At 41.7% G+C, this 18,023-nt stretch overlaps 1 protein-coding gene across 2 annotated transcripts; it reads left to right on the top strand.

Annotated features, from left to right (window-relative positions):
* The first annotated feature begins 1,816 nt into the window (after window positions 1-1,816).
* On the top strand, window positions 1,817-9,951 carry LOC109878850 (zinc finger protein 664-like). 2 transcript variants are annotated; one of them, XR_004207921.1, is made up of 3 exons: window positions 1,817-2,439; window positions 6,479-8,822; window positions 8,994-9,951. XR_004207921.1 is itself a non-coding variant. In XM_020471053.2 (2 exons), exons 1-2 carry the CDS (start codon window positions 2,112-2,114, stop codon window positions 7,402-7,404), a joined length of 1,254 nt encoding a protein of 417 aa, XP_020326642.2. In that variant the 5' UTR covers window positions 1,817-2,111; the 3' UTR covers window positions 7,405-9,951. The 2 variants fall into 2 exon arrangements, 1 of the variants encoding a protein (XP_020326642.2); XM_020471053.2 differs by having other exon boundaries at window positions 6,479-9,951.
* Window positions 9,952-18,023: the final 8,072 nt, after the last annotated feature.

Here is an 18,023-nt window from a genome sequence, read left to right on the forward strand (position 1 = left end):
TGGTGCCCTGCCTTCTCTATCTAGAAGGGAGGCCTTCACTGGTGCCCTGCCTTCTCTTTCTAGAAGGGAGGCCTTCACTGGTGCCCTGCCTTCTCTTTCTAGAAGGGAGGCCTTCACTGGTGCCCTGCCTTCTCTTTCTAGAAGGGAGGCCTTCACTGGTGCCCTGCCTTCTCTATCTAGAAGGGAGGCCTTCACCGGTTCCCTGCCTTCTCTATCTAGAAGGGAGGCCTTCACCGGTGCCCTGCCTTCTCTATCTAGAAGGGAGGCCTTCACCGGTTCCCTGCCTTCTCTATCTAGAAGGGAGGCCTTCCCTGGTGCCCTGCCTTCTCTATCTAGAAGGGAGACCTTCACTGGTGCCCTGCCTTCTCTATCTAGAAGGGAGGCCTTCACCGGTTCCCTGCCTTCTCTTTCTAGAAGGGAGGCCTTCACTGGTGCCCTGCCTTCTCTATCTAGAAGGGAGGCCTTCACCGGTTCCCTGCCTTCTCTATCTAGAAGGGAGGCCTTCCCTGGTGCCCTGCCTTCTCTATCTAGAAGGGAGACCTTCACTGGTGCCCTGCCTTCTCTATCTAGAAGGGAGACCTTCACTGGTGCCCTGTCTTCTCTATCTAGAAGGGAGGGCTTCACTATCTGGAAGGGAGGGCTGAGTATGAGAGAGTGGCTGTATGAATGTTGATGAGAGGGCTGAGTATGAGAGAGTGGCTGTATGAATGTTGATGAGAGGGCTGAGTATGAGAGAGTGGCTGTATGAATGTTGATGAGAGGGCTGAGTATGAGAGAGTGGCTGTATGAATGTTGATGAGAGGGCTGAGTATGAGAGTGGCTGTATGAATGTTGATGAGAGGGCTGAGTATGAGAGAGTGGCTGTATAAATGTTGATGAGAGGGCTGAGTATGAGAGAGTGGCTGTATGAATGTTGATGAGAGGGCTGAGTATGAGAGAGTGGCTGTATGAATGTTGATGTGTTTATCCTTCTATCTGGTATATGACTGAGTTCTGTGATGTCATTATCTGGTGTTTGACAGAGTTCTGTGATGTCATTATCTGGTGTATGACAGAGGTATGTGGTCAGTTGGTATATTGATAAGTGATAGGTTCTATTATGTTTCATCAAGGTATCTTTATTCATGTAGTTTACGGCAGGTAGCCTAATGGTTAGCGCTTTGGGTCAGTAACCGAAAGGTTGCTAGATCGAATCCATGGGCTGATAAGGTTAAAGTCTGTTGTTCTGCCCCTGAACAAGGCAGTTAACCCACTGTTCCTAGGCCGTCATTGTAAATAAGAATGTGTTCTTAACTGACTTGCCTAGTTAAATAACGGTTAAATAAAACATCTAATTATCTCCGTGTAGAATTAGTACCACTCGCAGAGTCGTGGCAGGGGTGCAATTTGGGTCAATAAAAGATAGCTAGCTAACTTTAATAAAGAATTAGAGATATCTGTTGATTTTCTGGTTCATTAGGAAACTTAGATCTGCGTTTTTGGCATATCTACAGTCAAATATTCTTAGTTACAGCCACACACACACACACACAAACTGTAAAAAAATAAATAATTAAACATTCTTTCTCTCGCTCCCTCTCATATATAGTGGAGCGAGTGAAGGAATGTTATTTTTTAGTTTACTTTTCAACAGAACATTGTACAAATGGCAGCAACATGCTGAACAGTACAACTAGCATTTGAGTATTACAATTGGCTAAATACAATAAACGACAGGTTTTGAATGGACTTGTTATGATATTGCATGCCAGAACAAACACAACGTTGGGAATATTTTCCTAAACTGTGTTACCCACTCCAGTCAGCAAATGGCGATATGCGTCTTTCAGGTGGCGCTTCTTGCGTGACGTATTAACTAGTGGACGGAACAGCTTCCTCAACAACAAAACGGCTGATTCAACCACCTCGGTAGCTTGCTAACATAAAACCAAAACATTGAAGCTCTGTAGATCATTGGGTTTGTATTAACTTCAGTGTTTTTAACATACTGTCTGCGTCTTTACTAGTTATTCCATTTAATATTTAAGTTGTTAGTCAGCTAGCTGACTGGTTAAATTAGCCGAGCACTAGGCTAGTCGCTAAAGCTAACTAGCTAGTTAACATCCCCGACCATGAGTTCATTAAGCTACTCCCCTCCTGCTAAAGAAGAGGAGGTCTGCTGGACGGAGAAAGAAGTTATTGTGAAAGAGGAGAAGGAAGAGGAGGCTGTTACAGTTAAAAAGGAAGTAGAGGGTGAAGCTGTTACAGGGAAAGAAGAAGAAGCTTTCGGAGTGAAAGAGGAGGAAGATAAACAAGAGAATGTCGTTTTTGTTGAGGAGGAGAATATGACTGTATTAGTAAAAGAAACGGAACAAGTTTTTGGAGTGAAGGAGGAGGGGGAGATTACTGTCACATTGGAGGAGGAGGAAGAAGAGAATAATGGAGATCTGATTAACACCAGTGAGTACTGTCTTAAACTGGGGCACAAACTATGTTGTTGTTGAATCCATGTCTCTGAATATCTCTTTCTGTCGAACTAATGTGATTTTAAAGGGTATTTCTACTGAAGTTATGGGTGATTCCAGTTCTATGGACATTACATGTTGTACCTGGGGCGGCAGGGTAGCCTAGTGGACTAGTAACCGGAAGGTTGCAAGTTCAAATCGGAAGGTTGCAAGTTCAAATCCCCGAGCTGACAAGGTACAAATCTGTCGTTCTGCCCCTGAACAGGCAGTTAACCCACTGTTCCGTTGAAATAAGAATTTGTTCTTAACTGACTTGCCTGGTAAAATAAAGGTATATAAAATACATTTTGTACACAAATCAAAACTTTATTTATATCTCACAGAATAGATAGACAAAATATAAATGGTCTGTAGTACCCCTTGGGCAGAGTGTATACCCAAGAAATCTGGAATCTACATTTTGGCATGTTGGAGAAATAAAAACAAATGGAAGCTTTATGGTTGTTACATGAAATGGACAAGCTTTTTTCATCCTTAAGGACTGTTAAAAGTCTATATGTTGGAGTTCAGGCTTCATCCTTAAGGACTGTTAAAGTCTATATGTTGGAGTTCAGGCTTCATCCTTAAGGACTGTTAAAGTCTATATGTTGGAGTTCAGGCTTCATCCTTAAGGACTGTTAAAGTCTATATGTTGGGAGTTCAGGCTTCATCCTTAAGGACTGTTAAAGTCTATATGTTGGGAGTTCAGGCTTCATCCTTAAGGACTGTTAAAGTCTATATGTTGGAGTTCAGGCTTCATCCTTAAGGACTGTTAAAGTCTATATGTTGGAGTTCAGGCTTCATCCTTAAGGACTGTTAAAGTCTATATGTTGGGAGTTCCGGGCTTCATTTGAGACGTTTTAAGTAGGAAATGGCATTACTTTGGACTATTACAGAGTAGGAGGCCTAGTCTATAAAGAGGCGTTCTCAGTCGATCATATTTCATGGCTTTTAGAAAGCTTATTTTTCCCCAATCACAGCTTTCCTCCAGTATTAGTTAAATTGATGTTAATGAAGCCATACAGGCCAAATTGAAGTGTCTTGAGTTTAGTTTGCCTGTTCTGGAGTCTTGTAAAGATACGGGGGTTGACTGGGACAGGCAATGTAACGTTCGGATCATCTTTAAACTTTCTCTCTAAAGCTAACTTTCATTAAGGTTTTACATGGTCTATAATTGGTTTCTCTCTTTTCAGTATCATTTTTCAGCGTTCTGATATCATTAACATCCATAAGCAATTGGATTCTCTTCGAAAATATACTGAAATGAAAACTGTTGTTTTAATAGAAAGATGATTTAAGGTGTTTATCAACAATCTGTCTATTTATTTTCTACAAATGAAAGCCCTTCAATTTACAGTGCCTTCAGTACTTATTCATACCACTTATTCCACATTTTGTTGTCACAGCCTGAATTCAAAAATTTATAAATTAGTCTTTTCTCAACCATCTACACACACTGTTCACTACCCCATAATGACATCACAATACCCCATAATGACATCACAATACCCCATAATGACAAAGTGAACGCATGTTTTTAGAAATTGTTGCCAGTTTATTGAAAATTAATTACAGAAATATCTCAATTACATAACTATTCACACTCGCTTCTTCTGTGTTCACTGTGCACCTTCCCACCATACAGCCACCAAGCCCCTCCCCCTGTCACCAAGCCCCTCCCCCTGTTACTCACATCAACAGACGAAAGATCACTTCTTCCTCTCTGACGACAAGCAGTTTCAACTCGCTATTTGAGGTTTGGTCTAATAGAAACGGTCATTTGGACACTGAAACACATTGAGACATGACCTTAATAGAGGAGAACTTTAACCTTTCTCACGATACCATTCTAATGTGGCAACTCCTCAAATTGTGCGAAGAGCAGCCCTAGTAAAGCCTACCCTACTAGTAAAACCCTACTAAAACCTACCCTGCTAGTAAAACCCTACTAAAACCTACCATGCTAGTAAAACCTACCCTGCTAGTAAAACCCTACTAAAACCTACCCTGCTAGTAAAACCTACCCTGCTAGTAAAACCTACCCTGCTAGTAAAACCTACCCTACTAGTAAAACCCTACTAAAACCTACCCTGCTAGTAAAACCTACCCTATTAGTAAAACCCTACTAAAACCTACCCTGCTAGTAAAACCTACCTTACTAGTAAAACCCTACTAAAACCTACCCTACTAGTAAAACCTACCCTGCTAGTAAAACCTACCCTGCTAGTAAAACCCTACTAGTAAAACCTACCCTGCTAGTAAAACCCTACTAGTAAAACCTACCCTACTAGTAAAACCTACCCTACTAGTAAAACGCTACTAGTAAAACCTACTAAAACCTACCCTGCTAGTAAAACCTACCCTGCTAGTAAAACCTACCCTGCTAGTAAAACCTACCCTACTAGTAAAACCTACCCTACTAGTAAAACCTACCCTACTAGTAAAACCCTAGTAAAACCTACCCTACTAGTAAAACCTACCCTACTAGTAAAACCCTACTAAAACCTACCCTACTAGTAAAACCTACTAAAACCTACCCTACTAGTAAAACCCTACTAAAACCTACCTTACTAGTAAAACCCTAGTAAAACCTACCCTACTAGTAAAACCCTAGTAGAACCTACCCTACTAGTAAAACCCTAGTAGAATCTACCCTACTAGCAGACCCTAGTAAACCCCTAGTAGAATCTACCCTACTAGTAAAACCTACCCTACTAGTAAAACCTACCCTACTAGTAAAACCTACCCTACTAGTAAAACCTACCCTACTCGTAAAACCTACCCTACTAGTAAAACCCTAGTAGAATCTACCCTACTAGTAAAACCCTAGTAAAACCTACCCTACTAGTAAAACCCTAGTAGAATCTACCCTACTAGTAAAACCCTAGTAAAACCTACCCTACTAGTAAAACCTACCCTAATATTGGTACACCAGCTGCTTCATGTTTCTGTCCTCCTTCTTCATAGCCAACTCAACATGAAGGATTCACATCTTCATATCATGCTCTTCTTTTTAAATACATTAGTTTGTGTTCATGAAATTCCATGGCTCAGTTTCTCATGCATGCTCAGCCTCTTTGTCTTTATGTCACTAACCTGGGTCAGAGGTCAATCTTCCTTACTGTCTGCTGCAGATGTAGTTGGCTGACTTGCATCCTGTTAAGACAAGTCTCCTCCAAGTCTTAACCTCCAAGCTATGGTGATCATCTGCCTCTAGAAAAACATTACTGCATTAGAGAACATTATTTCGTCAAGAGTTGAGTTCACTACATATTTTGTTTATCATGAGAGTACAAAAGGTGACTGACAACATTTGAGATGTTCCCTGCAGTCCGCGGACGGCACATGTTGAATGAAAGTGTCCTCTACCAATTGAGAATTGGAACGTTCCCCCATCTGAGCAGTCCTAATGGTCATGATTGGGGTTACCTTCCAGGGGTTGCTGGCTATCAATGATCCCGGGTCAACAAGTCCCCCAGCCAGTGGCGTGTATTACCAACAAAACAAAAAAACAACCTACACAATTGATTTAGTAAATAAAGCAGCACTGAAATCTAGCAACACTGCACCAACTAACTTCCTGTCATCCATACTCTTGAACCAATCATTTGTCACCAACAAAACGTAACAATGGATCAAATGCATCCTATTATAGTAGATTTTTCAGACTTTTCTAGACCAGACTTGGTTTCCAGCTGTTGTACAGCTTTTGACTTTGTCATAGTGAATAACTTGACCTCAGGTTGAGGGATCTGATTTGGATTAAAACCCCTTTTAAATAGGAAGACAGTTTTATCATGTGGAGGTTTCATTCAAGGTCGTATTCATTAGTGAAAAACGTAGCAAAATGTTTTGCATCGGAAAACAAAAACAAGCGTTTCTTATTGGACAAGTTCCGCTTCTCGTCCTTCTCCATTTCCCATCTGTTTTCATTCGTTTCTTGTGAATAAGATACCAATATCTGTTACATGAAATACTTTGTTTGTCTTTGGCAGGAGAGAGACAAGACTCGGAGGAACCAGAGGCAGAGACGTCCAAACCAGCAAGACGACACCAGTGCTCCCAGTGTGAAAAGAGTTTTACCAAGTTAGGGAGCTTGAAAATACATAATAGAATACACACAGGAGAGAAGCCCTACCAATGCTCCCAGTGTGGAAAGCAGTTTACCCAGTTAGGGACCCTAAAATTGCATAATAGAATACACACAGGAGAGAAGCCTTACCAATGCTCCCAGTGTGGAAAGAGATGTTCACAGTTAAGTTCCCTGAAATCACACGAGAAAATACACACAGGAGACAAGCCTCACAAATGCTCTCAATGTGGCAATACTTTTAAGCGGTTAAGTAACCTGAAAGATCATGAAAGAGTACACACTGGAAAAAAGCCTTACCAATGTTTCCATTGTGAAGAGAGTTTTGGCTGGTCAAGGCAACTGAAAGCGCATGAGAGAACACACACTGGAGAGAAGCCTTATCACCACTGCTCCCAGTGTGGAAAGAGTTTTACCCAGTTATGGAACCTGAAAGCACATGAGAGAATGCACACAGGAGACAAGCCTCACAAATGCGCTAAATGTGGAAAATCTTTTAACCGGTTATATAACCTGAAAGTACATAAGAGAATACACACAGGGGAAAAGCCTTATCACTGCTCCCACTGTGGTAAGAGTTTTATCCTATCAAGGGCCCTGGCAACGCATAAGAGGACACACACAGGAGAAAAGCCTTACCATTGCTCCCAGTGTGGAAAGAATTTCACTGACTCAAGTAACTGGAAAAAACATGAGCTAACACACTCTGTAAAGAAGCGTTTCCAGTGTTCTCGTTGTGAAAGGAGTTTTAAGAAGTTAGGGAAACTGAAGCAGCATGAGAAAATACACACTAGGGAGAAGCCTTTTGGAACTGCTCCCACTGTGGAATGACATGTACCTGGTTAAGGCAACTGAAATTACATGAAAGAATCCACATGGGAGAGAAACCTTACCAATGCTGCTCCCATTGTGGAGAGAGAGATTTCACACAAACTTACAGTTCATGAGTTAACACACTGCTCCCACATTTGTCTAATTTTGGACTGAAAGTTGGTGCTTTTGTGGTTTTGTTTATGTCCTTATTGCCAAATGAAATCAGAAGGAGAAAGCCTACTCAGAAATACATTTTATGTTTTTTTAATTTCCTGTTTTAGGGGGTTGGGTTGGATACAGGATATGAACCTGGTTTAGGGGTTGGATACAGGATTTGAACCTGGTTTAGGATTGGATAAATAGGCCTGAAGTTAAGAAATGGGAACTTATTGAGGAGGATAGGCTACTCCAGAGAAAGGCGGGAAGGGTGAGGGTACCAAAGGAAGAGGTGTACCGAAAGAAAGTCAGTAAGCGAGAGGGTGCAGGAGTAGCAGTAACCAAATTAAAAAGCTTCACCCATAGACACAGGCAAGAAACACAGCAGGACAGAAAGATAAAGGCCAGAGGCCCAGAACAGCCACCTTTGGGGGAGGTAACCTCTCCAAGCTAATAGACGGAGAGATGGCAGAAAGGGTTAGGAAAGAACTACTGTTGGATGCCGGAGCAAGGAGGACAGGGCCCACGGGGAGGAAAGAGGGGTGCCCCATATGGGCACTACAAGCAGCAGAAAAAGCAGAAGTGAGAGAGAAGGAAAGACAGAGTGAAAGGGGAGTAGGGAACCCGCCTAACTGGGAGAAGATGGATCAACTCTCCAGGGAAGTGACGAGATGCGAGGAAGCAGCAGGAGATCTAAGGAGGGAGTTAAAATATGTAGGGGATCAGTGAGTTAAGATATTAGGACCCAGCAGAAAGGACAAGAAGAGGGGAAGGAAGGGCTATAACAGATAGAAATTGCTAACCCCATTGTCCCCTGATTCTAACCCCATTGTCCCCTGTATCTAACCCCATTGTCCCCTGATTCTAGGAGAGATGTGAGAGAAGAATCAGGGGGAGACCAAAGTAGTGACCTTCAGATAATTATAGGAGAGTGGAGCATGGAGTACATGGAGTACATGGAGTACATGGGGGTACATGGAGTACATGGGGGTACATGGGGGTACATGGAGTACATGGGGGAATATGTGAAACATTGGCATATATTCGATAAACCGGACCTACACAATTGTTGTGAAGGACACATGTTAAGCTGGACAACAACTGACAACCTAGATATATGTGGGGGTTGTGCAAAAAAGCTTAGAGGATGATTGCAAGGGAGACTTTCATGGAGAGGGAGAGACTTAGAAAGTACGTGCCTAGATTGCCTGACAGAAGGTAGAGACTGGCCTGGAGAGGGAGAGACTGAGAAAGTACGTGCCTAGATTGCCTGACAGAAGGTAGAGACTGGCCTGGAGAGGGAGAGACTTATATTGCCTGACAGAAGGTAGAGACTGGCCTGGAGAGGGAGAGACTGAGAAAGTACGTGCCTAGATTGCTTGACAGAAGGTAGAGACTGGCCTGGAGAGGGAGAGACTGAGAAAGTACGTGCCTAGATTGCCTGACAGAAGGTAGAGACTGGCATGGAGAGGGAGAGACTGAGAAAGTACGTGCCTAGATTGCCTGACAGAAGGTAGAGACTGGCATGGAGAGGGAGAGACTGAGAAAGTACGTGCCTAGATTGCCTGGCAGAAGGTAGAGACTGGCATGGAGAGGGAGAGACCTAGATTGCCTGACAGAAGGTAGAGACTGGCCTGGAGAGGGAGAGACCTAGATTGCCTGACAGAAGGTAGAGACTGGCATGGAGAGGGAGAGACCTAGATTGCCTGACAGAAGGTAGAGTCTGGCATGGAGAGGGAGAGACCTAGATTGCCTGACAGAAGGTAGAGACTGGCCTGGAGAGGGAGAGTCCTAGATTGCCTGACAGAAGGTAGAGGCCTAAAATGAGGTTGGTAGTAAAGAGAGGGAACACATGGGAAGTGAGAACTGATGGGGAAGAAGCCAGACTAAGAATAATGTACTTAGGACAAGAGATAGAGTGGGATAAAGACTCAGGTAGGATAAGGATGACAGGACTAAATAATGAAATATATTACACAGGATGGACCCAAAAGAACGGATTCATGGAGCCCTCGGTGCACCGGGTGTGACAGGGGCACCTATGGAGAGTTGACTAGGCAGTCGGCCTCAGGGACTAAAATAACAAGTCCCTTTTGTAAGCATTGCTTCTGCAACATGACCTGTCATAGAGATAAGGGCATATGGTATCGGGAGGAAGAAGAAGAAGCTTGGCCCTTTGAAAGCACATTTACGCAGCTTATGCTAGGAGGTAGAACAGTAGCTAAAGGGCTTACCAGAGACTGGAGGTTTGTAAAGAGCAGGCACCTCATAGATAGGGAGGAGAAACAGACAGGACCCAGTATGGGATGGTACAGGCACAGGATGGGAAGGCTCTAGCAATAAAATATTTAGGCAACGAGGAAAAGCAGGAAAAGAGTCAAGGGAAGATCTTGGAGAGGGGGGGGGGGGGGGGGGCAAAAGGCAAAAAAGAACAGACCCCTCCCTCAGTGGCCGGTCCAGTTCCAGGGCCACATTCATGGGCTCTAAGGCCATCTGTTGACTGGGGGATAAAATAAGAAATCGCCACAACAGCAGGTGACCAGCAGAGGGAGCCAAATGCATGGGAAATACAAGTACTGGGAATTAAACAAGAACCAACCTACAGGGAGACTGAGGAGGAGTGGTATGAACCGACCTACAGGGAGACGGAGGAGGAGTGGTATGAACCGACCTACAGGGAGACTGAGGAGGAGTGGTATGAACCGACCTACAGGGAGACTGAGGAGGAGTGGTATGAACCAACCTACCAAGACAACGCCCCAACGCATGAATACCTATGGGCATCAGTGCTGAAGGAACTAACATTGGACTAAGTGCTACTTAATACGTAATGTAATGGCACACTGTGTTAAGATAGATTCTACTCCCGAACATCTTCCCCCAAACGGAGTGTCTAAAAGAGGTATAAAAGGAGGATAGATCAGTGCCAAGGCATGATCCTCAACCTATATGATTTGGACATCATAGAGAATCATCAGACCAGGTAAATTACTTGTACTATACTCTGTTTGTATTGACTACTTTGATCTCAAGGCGCGAGCAAACTATTGACTGGTATATCTTAAATAATTGTGTTGTACACTGGAATCTCACACCTTATAAAAAGAATAAGTGAACGAGTTTGTGTACAAGAGGACTTCACCCCTCAACAGCGCGAGGCGCGGACAAATCTAGATAGCAACAACGTTCCATCTTTGGTGTGTCAGTAACAATCGCAGTTCGGCAAGATTGGAAAAGCCCAGAAATAGTTAAAGCCTCGTAGTAGCCAAGAGTCGATAAAAAGCAATCAATTACTAAACAGTAGGCAGTAAAAACCATTCGGACTAAATAAGAAGATTATAGTCGTATAAACAGCAGAGGTCAAAATATTACTACTCTTATAAAGAGCAGTTTCGGGAAGGACCAAGGGAACAGAGCGTCAAGGTAAATATATGGGTGTTTGCTTTGTTTAAAGAGTCATAAAGAAGTGTGTTAAGCTTTTTACCTTTGCAGATATGACTTGGCATAGTACAGCACATAGCATAGCACATAGCATAGCACATAGTACAGCACATAGCATAGCACATAGTATAGCACATAGCATAGCACATAGCACATAGTATAGCACATAGTACAGCACATAGCATAGCACATAGCATAGCACATAGTATAGCACATAGCACATAGTATAGCACATAGCATAGCACATAGTACAGCGCATTAAGGATTGATTGAGCATTATTGATGTATTAGGAAACTGTAGAACCATTGAATTGTAATAACGTGTATAAAGACAAAAAACAGAGTGACTTAATAAAAGCTTGAAACTTTGACAACTAGGCCAGATTAACGATCTGGAGAGCAAACGCCTTTGACACTCTCACTGAACAGAAAGTGACCCTGGTTATAGGTTAAAGTGATTGCACTAAAGAATATTTCATTGTGTGGACAATAATATATCTTTGGAAAAGTCAAATACATATAGTTTCCCAGTGACTACTAGCTGACGAGCATAATAACTAACAGAAGATTAGTTATTAGGTATTGATATATAAGAGAAGAAGACCCAATGTAAGGGATTATAGGAAGAGTCTATAAACATAAAGTAATCATCTATCCAAGACCTCATACTAGACCGGGAAATAAGGGAGTGACAACGTGAACGAAGGAACAAACCCAACTCACGGGAAGGGCCATTACGAATACATAGAAGAGTTGGTAGGGCTGCACGGCAAGGCCCTTGTTACACCGAAGTGACAAAAATCCTAAAGTACTCTGCCCAGCCAGAGGACGGGATAGAGGCCTATGCTGCAGGCGACGGGCAAACGTCAGCACCGTGACACTTCTCCCTGTGTGTATTCTCTTATTAGACTTCCTAACATGTTCAAACTCTTTCCACAATGGGAGCAGTGGTAAGGCTTCTCCCCTGTGTGTTTTCGGTCACAAGCTTTCAGGATTCCTAACCGGCTAAAACTCTTTCCACAATGGGGGCAGTGGTACATCCCTGTTAGTGAACATTTATCCTTTGCCAAGATAATCCATCCACCTGATGTGGCATATCAAGAAGCTGATTAAACAGCATTATCATTACACAGGTGCACCTTGTGCTGGGGACAATAAAAGGCCACAAAAATGTCACATAGGGAGTGGGCAATTGGCATGCTGACTGCAGGAATGTCCACTGGAGTGTTTGCCAGGGGATTTAATGTACAGCACCAGTCAAAAGATTGGACACGCCTACTCATTCAAGGGTTTTTCTTTATTTTACTCTTTTCTACATTGTAGAATAATATAGTGAAAGCATCGTAACTATGTAATAACACGCTAAATCATGTAGTAACTAAAAAAAAGTGTTAAACAAATCAAAATATATTTTAGATTCTTCAAAATTGCCACCCTTTGCCTTGATGACAGCTTTGCACACTCTTGGCTTTCTCTCAACCAGCTTCACCTGGAATCCTTCTCCAACAGTCTTGTTGGAGTTCCAATACATGCTGATGTTGGCCACTTTTCCTAACCTCGGTCCAATTCATCCTAAACCATCACATTTGGATCGACATCGGGTGATTGTGGAGGCCAGGTCATCTGATGCAGCACTCCATCACTCTCCTTCTTGGTCAAACAGCTCTTACACAGCCTGGAGGTGTGTTGGGTCATTGTCCTGTTGAAAAACAAATGATAGTCCCACTAAGCCCAAAACAGATGGATATCGCTGCAGAATGCTGTGGTAGCCATGCTGGTTAAGTGTGCCATTAACTTGAAATAAAATCACTGACAGTGTCAACAGCAAAGCACCATCACACCTCCTCCTCCATGCTTCACGGTGGGAACCACACGTGGAGATTAACCTACTCTGCATCTCATAAAGTCATGGCGGTTGGAACCAAAAATCTCAAATTTGGACTCAATAGACCAAAGGACAGATATCTACCGGTCTAATGTCCATTGCTCGTGTTTCCTGGCCCAAGCAAGTCTCTTATTCTTAGTGGTGACCCTTTAGCAGTGGTTTCTTTGCAGCAATTCGACCATGAAGGACTGATTCACACAGTCTCCTCTGAACAGCTGATTTTGAGATGTGTCTGTTACTTGAACTCTGTGAAACATTTATTTGGGCTGCAATTTCTGGGGCTGATAACTCTAATGAACTTATCCTCTGCAGCAGAAGTCATTCTGGGTCTTCCTTTCCTGTGGCGGTCATCAGAGCGCTTGATAGTTTTGCACATGAAGAAACGGATCGACTTACTTCATGTCTTAAAGTAATGACGGACTGTTGTTTCTCTTTGCTTATTTGAGCTGTTCTTGCCCTAATATTGAATTAATATTTTTAACAAATAGGGCTATCTTCTGTATAACACCCCTTACCATGTCACATTACAACCGATTGGCTCAAACGCTTTAAGAACGAAAGAAGGACTACGATCCTACTGCCCCACAATTTATTGGGCATTCTCCTCTACTATGTCCTTGTGTTCAGAGGCCTACACCTGTCCTATGTCCTACTGTTCAACAGTCTACATCCTTACCTCCTGTGTGGTTTATCTCATGTCTTCTCAGGTTACCTAACTCCTTAAAACTCTTGTCACACTGGGAGCAGGGGTAAGGCTTCACCCCTGTGTGTATTCTCTCGTGTGTTTTCAGGTTACATAACTGGGTAAAACTTTTTCCACACTGGGAGCAGTGGTAAGGCTTCTCCCCTGTGTGTATTCTCTCATGTCTTTTCAGGCCACTTATGTGGTTACAACCCTTTCCACACTGGGAGCAGTGGTACGGCTTTTCTCCCGTATGTATTGTCTCGTGTATTTTCAGGCCCCCTAACCTTGTAAACCTCTTTGCACACTGTGAGCAGTGGTATGGCTTCTCCCCTGGATGTATTCTCTCGTGTTGCATCAGGTGTCCTTTCTGGTTAAAACTCCTCCCTGTATGAATTCTCTCATGTTTTTTCAGATATCCTCTCTGGTTATAGCTCTTTCCACACTGGGAACAGTGGTAAGGCTTCTCCCCTGTGTGTATTCTCTCATGTTGTTTCAGGTATCCTTTGTGGTTAAAATTCTTTCCACACTGGGCACAGTGGTACGGCTTTTCTCCTGTATGTATTCTCTCATGTTGTTTCAGGTCCCGTAACTGTTTAAAACCCTTTCCACAGTGGGAGCAGTGGTGTCGTCTTGTTGGTTTGGACGTCTCTGGTTCCTGGGAGTCTGGTCTTTCTCCTGTCAAAGACAGAGTGTTTATTTAAATAGAGACCTGAATTAAACCTCCACATGATAAAATATCCTTACTACAAGGGTAAATCCTAATTAGATCCCTCAATAACCTGAGGCCAGTTTTAACAATCTTGGTGTGATTTTAAAACAAAATGTAGCGCTTCTTGGTAATTACTGATATGTTTACATTACTTATTTTATTCATCCTGTTTTACAAGTCAGAACACAAAAAAGAAACAGTTCTCGGACACTCAAGACACAGATGTCGCTGGAATCCAATAGAGCAGGTGGTTCTAAATATATAATTTTCATAGCTGTACGATACAGAATCCGACCTACACACTTCCTTGAACAAAAAATTGTAAAGTAATTTTGCGTGGAAGTCCAAAACTTGTTTTTACGTCGAAGACACAAAGCACATCAGTAACATCTCCCCGTTGTTGAAAGGGTTCGGCACATGCTGTTTAAATGGACCAATTTCTTATTTAGACGATCACAGGTTTTCAAAATTTTGACTATGACATGTCATGACATTTTGGGTAAAGTAAAAAATAAGAAGAAATATTTTGGGTAGATGATCCTAAAACTGATAGTAACTATAAATATACTCAGCAACAAAAGAAACATCCTCTCACTGTCAACTGCGTTTATTTTCAGCAAACTTAACATATGTTCATACAAATATTTACACAAGATTCAACAACAAACTAAACAAGTTTCACAGACACGTGACTAACACAAATGTAACAATGTGTCCCTGAACAAAGGGGGATTCAAAATCAAAAGTAGCAGTCAGTATCTGGTGTGGCCACCAGCTGCATTAAGTAATGCAGTGCATCTCCTCCTCATGGACTGCACTAGATTTGCCTCTGGGGGTGAATGGCTTTAGCCCTCATCCTCCGATCAAACAGGTCCTCGACGTGCTCAATGGGATTGAGATCCGGAATCTTTGCTGGCCATGGCAGAACACTGGCATTCCAGTCATCATGCATAGAACGAGCAGTATGGCTGGTGGCAACAAGCTCACCCCTGGTGAGACAAAACCGTGACTCGTCAGTGAAGAGTAATTTTTTAAATATTTATGTCAGATCACCACCAAATCCAAAAAACACAGCCATTTTTCCCAGCCAAAGATAGTCACAAAAGCAGAATTAGAGATAAAATTAATCCCTAACCTTTGATAATCTTCATCATATGACATCATGTTACACAATACATGTATGTTTTGTTCGATAATATGCATATTTATATCCACAAATCTCGGTTAACATTGGCGCCATGTTAAGAAATGCCTCCAAAATATCCGGAGTAATTACAGAGACACGTCATATAACAGAAACACTCATCATAAACTTTGACGAAAGATACATGGTTTACATATAATTAAAGATACACTGGTTCTTAATGCAACCGCTGTCAGATTTTTTTTTTACGTTACGAAAAAAAGCATACCATTCAATAATCTGAGACGGCGCTCAGAAGTAAATATATTTCTCCGCCATGTTGGAGTCAACAGAAATACGAAATTACATCATAAATATTCCCTTACCTTTGATGATCTTTCATCAGAATGCAGTGCAAGGAATCCTAGTTCCACAATGAATCGTTGTTTTGTTCGATAATATCCATTACTACTGTCCAATTAGCTACTTTTGCTAGCACAGTTAGTTCACATGTCCAAAAGCTGGCCCTGGTCCAGGCGAACTCGGACAAAAACTTCAAAAAGTTATATTCCAGGTCGAATAAACTGGTCAAACTAAGTAGAGAATCAATCTTCAGGATGTTATTATCATATATATCCAATAACGTTCCAACCGGAGCATCCTTTTAGTCTACAGAGTAATGGAACATAAGGCGATATAATGACTGGCATTCTGCCAGACCAGGGACTTAAATAGCTGCCATCCGGTCCCACATCACACTAGAGGCTTCATTCCACGTTCTACTGACTGTTTACATCCAGTGGAAGGCGTAGGAAGTGCAAACAGATCCATATCTTATTTGAATAGGCGATGAGTTGAAAATCAACCAGCCCCAGAATTTCCACTTCCTGTTTGGAAGTTTGCCTGCCCTGTGAGTTAAGTTATACTCACAGACATAATTCAAACAGTTTTAGAAACTTCAGAGTGTTTTCTATCCAATAGTAATAATAATATGCATATATTAGCATCTGGGACAGAGTAGGAGGCAGTTCACTCTGGGCACGCAATTCATCCAATGTGAAAATGCTGCCCACTATCCCTAAAAGGTTAAGTCCAGAGAGCCCATAAAAGTTATCGAGATCTTCAATGAGACATTTTAGGGATCTAGCTTGCAGACTTAACATTAAACTTGAGTCATCGGAAAACATCTTTGTTATTAAGCCTTGGATTTCTAATCCTCTAATGGTGTTATTTGATCTGATTTTAATAGCGAGCAATTCGATGGCCATAACGAATGGATTTGGTGACAGCGGACACCCTTGTTTACCTCCTCTTGACAATTCAAAACTCTGAGAAGTAGCAGCTATTTACTCATTTACACCTGGGGTTGCGAAACATTATTTTTTACCCATTTTATAAGAGAATGATCCCCTCCCCCCAAAATCCTGGCATTTATAAATAAAATCCAGTCTTACTTTATCAAAGGCATTTTCAAAATTTGCAAAAAATACCAGGCCTGGCTTCTTCAATGTTTCATGTTTTCTATTATTTCTAGTAGTTTATCTCCAATGTATCGTCCATGTAAAAAACCTGTCTGATCAGGATAAACAATACCTGGTAAAACCTTTTAAATTCTGAGTACTATGCATTTCGCTAGTATTTTTGCATCACAACGTTGAAGTTTAAGGGGCCTTCAGTTTTTTTTTTTGATAGATTGGATCTTTATATTTGCCATGTGGGTCTTGTTTTAATAATAGTGAAATCAGACCTTCCAGCTGAGTACCTGACAGACTACAATTTCTATAGGTGTAGTTAAAACAAACTAACAATGGAGCTTTGAGTAAATCAAAAAAGGCTTGATATACATCTACCGGTATGCCATCAAGCCCTGTGGTTTTTCCAGACTGAAAGGATTTAATAGCCTCAAAAAGGTATTCCTCTGTAATTTGGCCTTCGCACGGTTCTTCTTTTTGTTGAAAGGATTCCTCATCATTCAGAGGGTGAGGATGAGACAGAATAGAGAACATTTGCTTCAAATATTTAGCGTCCTCTTTTAAAATATAATTTGGAGAATCATAAATGACGAAGTCTTTAGTAAAGAGTTTCGCAGGTTATTTTAGGTTCCAGTGTTGGAGATTCAGGAAGAAGTTGGTGCATTTTCATCCATATTCCACCCAGTTGGCTTTAATTTTTGTAATATTTTACATTAGTTCTGGAATAAGTTCCTCTAGTTATTTTCCCTCTCATTTTGTATCTCTGTAGTTTTTATAGCATCTACCTGTACTATTAGTTCATGTATCTCTGTAGTTTTTATAGCATCTACCTGTACTATTAGTTCATGTATCTCTGTAGTTTTTATAGCATCTACCTGTACTATTAGTTCATGTATGTCTGTAGTTTTTATAGCATCTACCTGTACTATTAGTTCATGTATCTCTGTAGTTTTTATAGCATCTACCTGTACTATTAGTTCATGTATCTCTGTAGTTTTTATAGCATCTACCTGTACTATTAGTTCATGTATCTCTGTAGTTTTTATAGCATCTACCTGTACTATTAGTTCATGTATCTCTGTAGTTTTTATAGCATCTACCTGTACTATTAGTTCATGTATCTCTGTAGTTTTTATAGCATCTACCTGTACTATTAGTTCATGTAT

The sequence above is a fragment of the Oncorhynchus kisutch genome, unplaced genomic scaffold (assembly GCF_002021735.2).
Source record: "Oncorhynchus kisutch isolate 150728-3 unplaced genomic scaffold, Okis_V2 scaffold999, whole genome shotgun sequence".
NCBI classification, from domain to species: Eukaryota; Metazoa; Chordata; class Actinopteri; order Salmoniformes; family Salmonidae; genus Oncorhynchus; species Oncorhynchus kisutch.

Bases quoted from the DNA above. Each gene is read 5' to 3' on its own strand.
- LOC109878850 (XM_020471053.2), top strand. From the start codon at position 2,112: ATGAGTTCATTAAGCTACTCCCCTCCTGCTAAAGAAGAGGAGGTCTGC. The intron at 2,440-6,478 runs GTGAGTACTGTC...TGTCTTTGGCAG, and splicing joins TGGAGATCTGATTAACACCA to GAGAGAGACAAGACTCGGAG.